The sequence below is a fragment of the Microcaecilia unicolor genome, chromosome 4 (assembly GCF_901765095.1).
Source record: "Microcaecilia unicolor chromosome 4, aMicUni1.1, whole genome shotgun sequence".
In the NCBI taxonomy this organism is placed as follows: domain Eukaryota; kingdom Metazoa; phylum Chordata; class Amphibia; order Gymnophiona; family Siphonopidae; genus Microcaecilia; species Microcaecilia unicolor.
The window spans coordinates 174,963,638-174,976,244 of record NC_044034.1 but is presented as its reverse complement, the minus strand read 5'-3'; the positions used below and the strand labels follow the sequence as shown (position 1 = coordinate 174,976,244).

The 12,607-nt window shown below is 42.8% G+C and overlaps 1 protein-coding gene across 1 annotated transcript in view; it reads left to right on the top strand.

Moving 5' to 3' along the window:
• Positions 1 to 12,607, top strand: part of CTR9 (CTR9 homolog, Paf1/RNA polymerase II complex component) — a 280,854-nt gene that overhangs the window by 138,335 nt on the left and 129,912 nt on the right. The window contains exon 13 of the mRNA XM_030200983.1: positions 9,013 to 9,101. Within this exon, the coding sequence (XP_030056843.1) occupies positions 9,013 to 9,101 (89 nt within the window). The remainder of the gene's footprint in view (positions 1 to 9,012; positions 9,102 to 12,607) is intronic.

Sequence of the window (12,607 nt, the reverse complement as noted above, 5' to 3'; positions counted from 1 at the left end):
AAGCAGAGAGTAGGATTGCGTGGCCAGTATTCTCAGTGGAGGAGGGTAGTTAGTGGGGTCCCGCAGGGGTCTGTGCTGGGTCCGTTGCTTTTTAATGTATTTATAAATGACCTAGAGATGGGAATAACTAGTGAGGTAATTAAATTTGCCGATGACACAAAATTATTCAGGGTCGTCAAGTCGCAGGAGGAATGTGAACGATTACAGGAGGACCTTGCGAGACTGGGAGAATGGGCGTGCAAGTGGCAGATGAAGTTCAATGTTGACAAGTGCAAAGTGATGCATGTGGGTAAGAGGAACCCGAATTATAGCTACGTCTTGCAAGGTTCCGCGTTAGGAGTTACGGATCAAGAAAGGGATCTGGGTGTCGTCGTCGATGATACGCTGAAACTTTCTGCTCAGTGTGCTGCTGCGGCTAGGAAAGCGAATAGAATGTTGGGTGTTATTAGGAAGGGTATGGAGTCCAGGTGTGCGGATGTTAATGCCGTTGTATCGCTCCATGGTGCGACCGCACCTGGAGTATTGTGTTCAGTACTGGTCTCCGTATCTCAAAAAAGATATAGTAGAATTGGAAAAGGTACAGCGAAGGGCGACGAAAATGATAGTGGGGATGGGACGACTTTCCTATGAAGAGAGGCTGAGAAGGCTAGGGCTTTCAGCTTGGAGAAGAGACGGCTGAGGGAGATATGATAGAAGTGTATAAAATAATGAGTGGAATGGATCGGGTGGATGTGAAGCGACTGTTCACGCTATCCAAAAATACTAGGACTAGAGGGCATGAGTTGAAGCTACAGTGTGGTAAATTTAAAACGAATCGGAGAAAATTTTTCTTCACCCAACGTGTAATTAGACTCTGGGAATTCGTTGCCGGAGAACGTGGTACGGGCGGTTAGCTTGACGGAGTTTAAAAAGGGGTTAGATAGATTCCTAAAGGACAAGTCCATAGACCGCTATTAAATGGACTTGGAAAAATTCCGCATTTTTAGGTATAACTTGTCTGGAATGTTTTTACGTTTGGGGAGCGTGCCAGGTGCCCTTGACCTGGATTGGCCACTGTCGGTGACAGGATGCTGGGCTAGATGGACCTTTGGTCTTTCCCAGTATGGCACTACTTATGTACTTATGTACATGGGGACCAATGCATATGTTTGAAGGTGCATAATCTGTACTGTACTGTTTTCTTTTGGTTGCAATGTACTGAGCGACGTTGAGCTGCAGGTGACAGCAGATGTTTATATTTGTCTTCATGATGCAATAAAGTATTTCCACCTAACTTCCTCGAGTGTCCCCTAGTCTTAGTACTTTTGGAATGAGTAAAAAATCGATTTACTTCTACACCAGTCAGGATTTTGTAGACCTCAATCATATCTCCCCTTATTATTATTATTAGCATTTGTATAGCTGTACCAGACGCACGCAGCGCTGAACACCTGATACAAAGAGACAGTCCCTGCTCAAAAGAACTTACAATCTAAATAATACAGACAGACAAGTCAGTTACAGGTGAGGGAAGTAATGGGTGAGAAGGAAGGAAGGGACAAGGGGAGGGCAATTGAATAGTGGCTAGGAGCTAAAAAGCAGCAGTGAAAAGGTGGGTTTTCAGCATAGATTTGAAAACGGGTAGAGATGGAGCTAGACATATAGGTCCAGGAAGTCTATTCCGGGCATAAGGTGCCGCGAGAGAAAAGGAGCGAAGTCTGGAGTTAGCAGTGGAGGAGAAGGGGGGCGACGAGAGATTTGCCCAGCGAGCAGAGTTCATGGGGAGGAATATAGGGAGAGATGAGAGTGGAGAGGTAATGGGGGGCTGCAGAGTGGATGCATTTAAAGGTCAGTATGAGAAGTTTAATCTGAATGCGGAAGCGGACAGGGAGCCAGTGAAGTGACTTGAGGAGCGGGCTAGTGTGGGTATAACGATTCTGGCAGAAAATAAGTTGTGCCGAAGAATTTTGGACAGATTGGAGAGGAGAGAGATAGCTGAGCGGAAGACCAGTGAGAAGTAAATTGCAATAGTCCAAGCGAGAGGTGACAAGGGTGTGGATAAGGGTTCTGGCAGCTTATTCAGAAAGGAAGGGGCAAATTTTGCTAATATTGTAGATAAAGAAACTACAGGTTTTGGCGGTCTGTTGAATATGCGCAGAGCAGGAGAGAGAGGAATCAAAGATGACTCCAAGGTTATGAGCCGAGGAGACAGGGAGGATGTGAGAGCCATTAACAGAGATAGAGAAAGGAGGAAGAGGGGAGGTGGGTTTAGGGGGAAAAATTAGAAGTTCAGGTTTGGTCATGTTGAGCTTTAGATGGCGTTGAGACATCCAAGCAGCAATGTCGGACAAGCAGGCTGAGATTTTGTCCTGGATCGAGGTTGAGATTTCAGGGGTGGAGATGTAGATCTGAGAGTCATCAGCGTAAAGATGGTACTGGAAGCCATGGGATGAAATTAGGGTACCAAGGGAAGAGGTATAGATGGAGAAAAGGAGGGCTCCAAGGACAGAACCCTGAGGCTCACCAACAGAAAGCGGGATGGAAGTTGAAGAGGATCCACCAGAGTGAACGCTGAAAGAACGAAGTGAGAGGTAAGAGGAGAACCAGGAAAGTACAGGGCCCTGGAATCCAAGCGAGGACAGCATATCCAGAAGTATAGTGTGGTCAACAGTGTCGAAAGCAGCAGATAGGTCAAGAAGGATAAGGATAGACTAGAGACCTCTGGATTTAGCCAGCAGCAGGTCATTAGAGACTTTGGTAAGTGCAGTTTCAGTAGAGTGAAGAGAGCGAAAACCAGATTGGAGTGGGTCAAGAATAGGTTGCGAAGAAAGAAAGTCAAGACAACGGAGGTGAACGACACGTTCAAGTAATTTGGAGAGGAAAGAGAGATGGGGCGATAGTTGGAGGGACAGGTAGGGTGAAGGTTTTTTAAGGAGTGGAGTGACAACAGCATGTTTGAAGGCCATAGGAACAATCGCAGTGGAGAGTGAAAGATTAAGGATGTGACAGATGACTGGGATGATAGTAGGAGAGATAGTGTTAAGTGGGGATGGGATCAGAGGAACAGGTAGTACATTTAGAGGAGGAAAGAAGAAGGGCAGTTCCCTCAATAGAAACTTCTGAGAAGGAGGAAAAAGAAGGAGAGGAAGGAGAGTAGGGGGTGAGGACTAAGGGAGAGAGAGGCGGGGAGGGTTTGGATGAAAATTCAAGGTTAATCTTACGGATTTTATCGTGGAAGTGCTCAGCTAGGGTCTGAGGAGAAAGAGATGAGGGAATTGGGGGCGGAGGTACCTTGAGAAGAGAGTTCAGTGTGGCAAAGAGGAGTCGAGGGTTGGAACCAAGGGAATTTGTCAATTGGGTGAAATAATCCTTTTAGGCAAGTGAAAGGGCAGACTGGAAGGAGTTAAGCATGAATTTGAAATGAGTGAAGTCGGCAAGGATGCGGGATTTAAGCCAAGAATGTTCAGCAGAGCAGGCACAGGAACGAAAGTAGCAGATTTTAGAGGTCAGCCAAGGCTGGGGTTTGGTACACCTAGTAGGACGGGGCATGGGAGGGGCAAGAGTATCCAGTGCAGAGGAGAGAATAGTATCATAGGAGGAAACAGCTTCATTGACAGACTTAGAGTGGTGGTAGAGAAAAGGTTAGAGACATAAGAGGATAGAGTAAGGGGGTCAATAGCCTGAAGATTTCTAGATGTGGGGATTGAGATTGGGTGGGATCGGGGAGGAGGGTGCTTAAGTGGAGGAGTGGCCTAGTGGTTAGGGTGGTGGACTTTGGTCCTGGGGAACTGAGTTCAATTCCCACTTCAGGCACAGGCAGCTCCTTGAGACTCTGGGCAAGTCACTTAAACTTCCATTGCCCCAGATACAAATAAGTACCTGTAAGCCGCATTGAGCCTGCCATGAGTGGGAAAGCACGGGGTACAAATATAACAAAAAAAAAGTGTGAAGGTTAATAGGTGATGGTCAGAAAGGGGGAGATCTGAGGAACAGAAGCTGGAGGGAACACAGAGGAGAGGATAAGGTCGAGACAGTGACCATTTTGGTGAGTGGGTGCAGAGGAACACAAAAGATTGAATGAGGACATTAAGGCAAGGAATTGGGAAGCAGGGGAATCATCAGTGTGGATGTTGAAGTCACCAAGAATGAGGGACGGAGATGAAGGTTCAAGAAAAACGGAGAGCCAGGCATCGAAGTCAGTGAGGAAAGAAGAAAGGGACATATCGGGGGGTCGGTAAATGACTGCAACTCGGGAGTGGTAGCGGGTTGAATAAGCGGATGGAATGGACTTCAAAGGATGAGAAGGAGTGAGACTGAGGTATGAGAAGGGGCTGAAATTTGCAAGAGGGTGAAAGTGGAAACCCGACGCTGCCTCCGCGGCCAACTGGGCGAGGAGTGTGGGAAAAGAGGTAGCCTCCATGGCACAGGGCAGCGACTGAGGCAGAGTTGTCAGGTGGGAGCCAGGTTTCAGTTAGGGCGAGGAGTTGGAGAGAACGGGAGATGAAGAGGTCATGGGTAAAGGAGAGCTTGTTGCAAACATATCGGTCATTCCATAGGGCGCCTGAGAAGGGGATGGAAGAGGGGGAGAGGAGGGGAATGGAAATGAGGTCTCTTTTCCAAGCTGAAGAGCCCTAATCTCTCTAGCCTTTCCTCATCACCCAATACCATTCCTGCAAAGGTATAGGGTGACAATTATGCATTTTTACAGGGTGACATTATAAGAGATGTTATCTTCCTGTATGTTTAAGTACATTCGTTCTGCATTCTACACATTCAGAATGTGAGTCAGTATAGGTCTCGTCAAATTAACGTGGCTCTAGGTAACAATACCTTGATAGTGAGTAGAACTTCCAAGGTTAAGCTACTTTAACTAGACATCAGTGCTATCTTCATGTAACAAACTCTTAACACACTGGAGTCTGGAAGCTGAGTAGTACAACTTGTGATTAGTAAGCACCACACCACCAATGTTTTTAGGCGTATGAAGTCTCTTTAAGTCTACAAACCTTTTTATTCCAAATAAAGCTTGAGAAATTATTGTTAATATCTGCAAAAGTCCATCCAGAAAAACAAAACAGGACCCCTTACATAAGTTTCAAAATACTTTGCAATTGTTTAAACATTTAGTATGACCTTTGAAAATACTTTAGTATAGTGGGGCTTTTTTTCTTAATTGGTGTTCAAAGTGTTGTCCTTCAACCTTGACACATTCATGGTTTTCGATGCCACTAAGCTGTTGGCTCAATGAATTTTGGGGGTTCATTTATTAACAGCTCAATTGTTTTTCTGAGCTTGATGCGCTGAAGCTCTATTCTGTTGAAAAATAAAGTACTCAGAAATGTTTTGAATTTCAGGCAGATGTTTCTGCTGTAGTAAGATGTTTGGGTTATTTGGAAAAGTGTCGGAGATCCTTTTTTTTTTCCAGACGCCGTGTAGGAGGATATTTGTTTCAAGAAGTTTTTCTTCCAGCCCATTATATCCAAAACTTGATCCAACTGTGCAGATCTTGCTTAATTTGACATACCATGGGACCAGAATTGACTTTAAATAAATCCTGAAAATATGCTACTATGGTAACACCTAGATATAAAAAACCTAATCTCCACCTCAAAGCCCACAAGAATGGGAGAAATATGGGCTTTATGGCCAATAAGGAAGCTTTCAAATTTTGATGTGTAAATTTAGAACTCAGATGATATACTGTGTTGTAGAATATTAAGTGATGTACAGCACATCATCCACACAGAGAAACAGAGAAAAATGAAGGCAGATAAAGACCATATGGCCTATCCAGTCTTTCTTGAATTCAAATACAGTTGTCATCACCACCACCTCCACTGGGAGGCTGTTCCCACGAATTCACCACCCTTTCCATGAAGAAGTATTTCCTTAGGTTACTTCTGAGTCTATTCACTTTCATCATTCCTCTTCATTCCAGAGCTTCCTTTCAATTGAAAGACTCACCTCCTGTGCATTAATGCCACATAGGTATCTATAAATGTCTCTATCATCTCTCCCCTCTCGCACCTTTTTTCCAAAGTATACATATTGAGATCTTTAAGTCTGTCCCCATACTCTTGATGACCAACACCACTGATCATTTTAGTAGCTGCCCTCTGGACCAATTCCATCCTGTTTATATCTTTTTGAAGATGTGGTCTCCAGAACTGTTGTGTAATCCCTGTCCCTTGGGAGGGGGAACACTTCAGCCCCATGGGCTGGAAAAAATAAGACAGACAATCAGATTTAGGTATAGGCACAACCAGTAAAAATCTTTATCGGTATGATCACTAAGCCAAAATACAAAATAATTGTTCTCTCTAGAGCAAGTTGTCATACAGCAAAGCAAGACACAAATCCTGAATAATAAAGACTGCTCTGCTAACACTTTGCTTAGCTATCACATATATACCCTTTGTAAGTTTCGTTTTCTCCCAAATCATGTGATTTCCCCTAAACTACATTCATTAGGTAGCCTATGCCATATATGGATTGTTCCTGTATTCTATCAGTCTCTCCTGATGTGTGTGCATGTGGACAGTCGGTGGTCATTGGCTAATTAGCTGTCAGTTCTGCGTGCAGTTAGTCACAGCAAAAATACATATTACAATGCCCTTGTGTTCTCTTTCCCCAAGACTGAGACATTCTGGCCATCTTAGTCTCACTGCATCTTCAGTCTCTCAGCACCTCCCAAGGTTATATTCCCATTATATGAAAGGCATACTCAGCTCGAGCCAAACTTGCATCCTTGAAGTGTCATTCCTCAGTTCCTGAGAAAGCACTGTATGTTGCAAAGATGGCAACTTATTAGGCTAACTTGTGAGAACCAAACAGAGCAATGTAAAGGCTTTTGTAACAGGCCTAGCTCTTGTAAGAGGCCTAGCTTAGGAAGGAATTTACACTGTACATGATTTTCTAAAGTGAGGTGAAAGGTTTATGAAGTACTGGATACTTTATGATGAACCATAGTGACTTATTATTTTTTTTATTTTTTGTTACATTAGTACCCCGCACTTTCCCACTCATGGCAGGCTTAATGCGGCTTACATGGGGCAATGGAGGTTTAAGTGACTTGCCCAGAGTCACAAGGAGCTGCCTGTGCCTGAAGTGGGAATTGAACTCAGTTCCCCAGGACCAAAGTCCACCACCCTAACCACTAGGCCACTCCGACTTAAGCATCCAAATTGCTTCTTTCATGGATTGTTGCACCTCCTTCCTGAGATGAGCTCTTAACCAGTCAGTCATCTAAATAGGGAAACGTATGCAACCCAGTTTATGTAAGTTTGCTGCCTTCATGGATAAGCATTTGGTGAAGTCATACAAGATCGATGATAGGCCAAATAGAAGAATGAGATATTTTTGTAACGGTATTTTCTTATTATGAATCTGAGATACCACCTGTAACTTATCTTTACAGCCAGAGAATATAACCAGTCCCCATTTTTTTTATTTTATTTTGGTGAAAGGGAGTTAAGGTGCCTAAAACTTTATTCTAAACTTTTATCAAGCTACTTAGTCAAGGTCCTTAGATCACAGATAGAATCACCTTATTTTCTTTGGGCTTAACATTCAAAGTTCTGCTCTTATTTGATATTTTGTTTATGGTATTGTAAACCTTGCCTGTTGTTTTATTTATTGTAAGCCATATTGAACTCAAGTATGTTCACGATAATGTGGGGTTTAAATATCAAAATAAATAAAGCAATTTAGGCACTTGCCAGCAGGAGACGCTTTCAAATTGGTGTATTTTCATTCATATATATGGGTAAAATCTAGCCATTTAAATCTCTAAACAGCCAGATTTTTAATATAATAAGGGACTGGCACTGGGGAGCTGGAAAGATGGAGATGGTGCTTATACAGTTAGTAGCAATTCTATAACTTGGTGACACGATGAGCACTAATTCTATAACAGAAGTTAGGGCCAACTAGGTCATTATAGAGTACTAGCGTAAACTTGCATTTAGAGCACCAAAGAATAGGCATACTCAACACCCAGGTCGATGACAGGCATTGTAAGCACACCTAAGTTCACCATGCAATGCACACAACATATTGTGTTCTATAAGCTGTGCACATAAGTTGGAGACATACCCATGACTCACCCACATATGTGCCCCCTTCTTGCAGTTATGCACATCTTTGTAGAATAGCACTTGATTCATTTGTGTGCATAAGTGTCAATTAACACTGCATTTATTATCAAAAGGCTTGGGCAACTGTCGATGTCCATTTATAGAATTGCCCTTTAAATGGATAAATTTTCAGGTCGTGATTCAGCCCCTACCAGTGAGTGACTTACAAGCTGCTTGGATATTCTGTGGCCTAGCCATGGAAATTTGGAGAAATTGCCTCCGATTTTTCTTTTTAATGTGATTTGCTCTAAAACACACTCTGTTACTTCTCCCCATCACATAGATACATTGCATTAGGAGTTTGATGGCTAAATTAAATAACAGCAGAGATGAAGGATCTCTCTGTCTTGTGTCGCTCAGCACAGAGAGGCAACTGTTAATCAAAATCAATGCTTTTGATTATTAGTAAAAGAAGTGCCCAAAATCAATGAAGTCCATGGGATTCCAGACTGCTTCAAGGGGGACAAATAGATGGGGCCAAGTTACTCTTCCAAAGGCTTTGTCAGCATGCAGTGTCAAAAGAAGGCTGGGGATACATTTTCATTCAGCCAAGTGGATAATGTCAAACATCTAGCATTTACAATCGAGGACTGTTCTTTAAGAAACTATCTTATCAAAGTTTACCAAGTAAGGTATGTAGCTTCTCGGACAATAGCCGTACCCCAGTGTGGTCCTGAGGCCAAAAGGTTTGCTCAGCCTTGTTTTAAGGAGGTTTTTTTGTATGTTTTATTTTGTTTTCTCAAGCATATAGGTGCCTAAGCCTGGTGACTTTTGGTTCATTGGACAGTTGCAGGAGAGAATTTTGGATGCCAGTGTTATTAGAAAATATATGGAATGGTGAAAATGTTGCATGTAACTGTCTCTTCATTGTCTTTTTTTTTTTTTTTTTACACCTCAGGCTATTTGCGTTTAGGAGCTATGGCTCGAGATAAAGGAAACTTTTATGAGGCATCTGATTGGTTTAAAGAAGCTTTGCAGATCAATCAGGTTGGTGGGATTTTTTCTTGACTTTTTATGACACAAACACCATTCCATCAAAAGAGCTCAATGTGTGTTACAAAAGATCAGAAATTACATCAGGTAGGCTTATAAAAGAATAAATACAATATTGTTGCAATTTAGAGTACACTCAGATCATGTTACAGCAAATCAGCATGGATTACAAGATATATATTTAACTCATTTTTATTGGTGGTATACATTATATAGCATTGTACAAATTATATTGTATAAAGTGTATCTACACGTACCAACAATCATTTTCAAAAATTTCTCCCCAAACAACTTCCCCAACCCCTACATCTTTCTCCTAGGCTCATTTAAACAGTGATTGCTGCTTCCCTCTTCCCGCCCTCTTCCCAACCTTCCCTTTAATCTACTCCTTACTCCTTCCCTTCCCTTCCCATGTCCAGTGTCCTTCCATCTTTATTCACTTAATTTCTATAGATTTAACAAATGAATACGTGCTGCTGGGGTTAATGTATTCCAAAAGGGGGTCCACTGGTTTTGGAATTGCTTCCCCTTCACTGAGTCAATGTCTGTAATACCCACTCGCTCCATCCGTAGTAACCATGTCATTTTTGTGCGCCACTGTTGTATCGTTGGGGTTCTTGGAGTCAGCCACTCCGTCAATATCACTTGTTTGCTGATTATTATGGTGTGTTTTACAAATGTTACAAATCCTCTTGGTTTGTTGCATCCCAAACTTAAGCTCCCAAACAGCAACGCTGGGTTGTATCTCCATTTTGGTTCCAGAGTAAATTAACATATTTTATAATGTCTTTCCAATATTTTTGTATTTTTACACATGTCCAATACATGTGGCCCAAACTTGCACCCTCTGCCTCACATTTGGGGTATTTTCCCCAAGGAGATAGTCCCATGTAAAATGCCTGCCGGGGAGGAACGTGCAGTCTAAGGGCAAATTTATATTGTAACTCCCAATGCGTTGCTTGTGTGGTTGTTTTCCTGATCGAGAGGACATGGGGCCTGTATCTGTGTAGCTGTTATGTCCACATTGAGGTCTGTGGTCCGTTTCCTGGACAGGGCTTGGTAATCCAGCTCTCTAGCACTATCTTTTATATGTTGATGATGGTAGGAGAGCGGTACCCTTTGCTGTGACTCGATAGAGAATGCATCAGATAGCTCTTCCTGTACATCTTCTGCAAGTGCTTCCCAAGGCAGTGAGTGCACATAGTGTTTGAGCTGTATATAGAAAAATTGATCTTTCTCCTGCACCCCATATTCAGCTTGTAATTCAGAAAACTTTTTCATGTGTCCATCTCTTGTGATCACCTGCAACAGGTACTTAACACCACATCTCTCTCATCTCCAAAATGTACCATATAAATTACCCGGTGCAAAGGCCGGGTTGCGACAGATAGCCAGATAGGGTGTCACTTTTGGTGTAAATTGGTGTAAGCGACAAATCCACTCCCACACTGCTTTTGCAAATGTCATAATCCTGGTTTTGTGGAGCACATAATGAGTAGGCACCTCAGATGTATGTAAATAAGCACTAAAATGTACTTCTTTCATGGTGGCCATTTCCATATCTGTGGCTGTAAATTCTTCCGTATTGCGAAACCAGTCATTAATGTTTCTCATGCCACTGGCAATATTTAGATGTTTTATATTCAGGAGTCCAAGGCCACCATATTCTACTGGAATGCATAGTGTGGCTATGGATAATCGGGCTTTGCGCCCTTTCCACAAAAAGCCTTGTATCATTGCATGTAATTTTCTTTCATCTCGTCTCGTCAAGCAAAGTGGCAACATTTGCATTATGTACAGCCACTTGGGTACAATCATCATGTTAAACAAGGCTATTCTTCCTAATAACGATATAGGGAGTTTTACCCATGCATTAAGGCTAGCCTTAGTTTCTCGCATCAATCTTTGCACATTTATATCATAGAGTGTATCTAAGTCAGCTGGGATCATGACTCACAGATATTTCAATTGTTCAGGTGCCCACTTGAATGGAACCCAATGTTCCCAGTCCTTTGTCTCACCTACTCCCACCGCCATTGCACATGACTTGCTCAAATTTAGTTTAAAGCCGGAGAACTGTCCAGATTTTTTTGTATTGTCTATAAGTGTCGGGACCGACCCCTTCAGATGGAGCATTATCAGAAGTAGATCTGCATATGCCAGTACCTTGACTCCATGGTCTCCTACTGTAACCCCTTCTACTCCCCTGTCCCCTTCCAGAGTACGTATTAAAGGTTCTAAGGATATTACAAATAATAGTGGGGACAGGGGGCAGCCTTGTCTCGTGCCTCTCTGAATTCCAAATTCTTTTTCTTTCAGGCCATTGACCAAGACACTGGCCTGTGGTTCTCTGTACAGGGTCTTGACAGCCTCTAAATACCACCCATCAAAACCTATGTATTCCAGTGTACTTGGTCAAAGGCCTTTTCAGCATCTAGGCCAACTACCAGAGCAGGTATCTCTTTTTCATAACAAGCGGCCTTAGCCAGCAGAAGTTTACGGACGTTTTATGTTGATTGTCTATTTCACACAAACCCTACTTGTTCTTTCCCTATAAGTTTGGGCAAAAGTTCTGCTAAACGTTCTGCCAACATTTTCGCTAACAATTTAATGTCTACATTAAGGAGAGATATTGGCCTGTATGAGTCTGCCTTTTCTAGGTCTCTTCCTGGCTTTGGGATCAGTGTTATCAAGGCCGTATTGGTGTACCTCGGAAATCGCCCATTGGGGATCACCGCTTCAAAATATTCCAGCAAAGGGGCCAACGCTGTTGATGGTAACGATCTATAATACTCCCCTGTAAACCCATCTGGGCCCGGTGCAGTCCGAGGCTTTTGTGACTTTATGGCTATTTGTATCTCTTTTATCGTCAGGGGTGCATTTAACTTTTCTATGTCCTCTGTTGTTAGTTTAGTTAATCCTGATTTTGTTATGTATTTCTTTATTTCTCTACCGTCTTCTGTCTTCTGGGCCGAGTACAGACTCGAGAAGTATTCCGTAAATGCCTGTCGAATTTGTTAGTTTTCCCTGTTTGGTTTTTAAGGCCGTGACCACCCTTGTCCCTCCCCAGTTTTTTATGACTCTGGCCAATAGTGCCCCTGATTTGTTTCCAAATCTTTGTAATCTGTATTTATAATATAAAGTGGATCTGGTCTCTCTTTCGTGGAGCAACGTATTCAGTGTTGTCTGCAGTGTCTTTATCTCCTCTAGTCCTACCGCACTAGGTCTACGCCTACAAGTGCGTCTAGCCCGCTGTAGTTTTTGTTCTAACTGCAATATGCTAGCCAACCTACGTTTTTTCCTCCTGCTACAATATGCAATTATGTCTCCCCGTATCACTGCCTTAGAGGCATCCCAGAACAGCTCTGGCTGCGTCTGTGCATGTTCTGCATTGTGATATATATTCTCTTCCCATTTATGGCTTAAATATTTTTGAAAATGCACATCCCCATGTAAGTAGGCCGGGAACCTCCATCCCCCTCCTTTTAATGTGTCCGCTA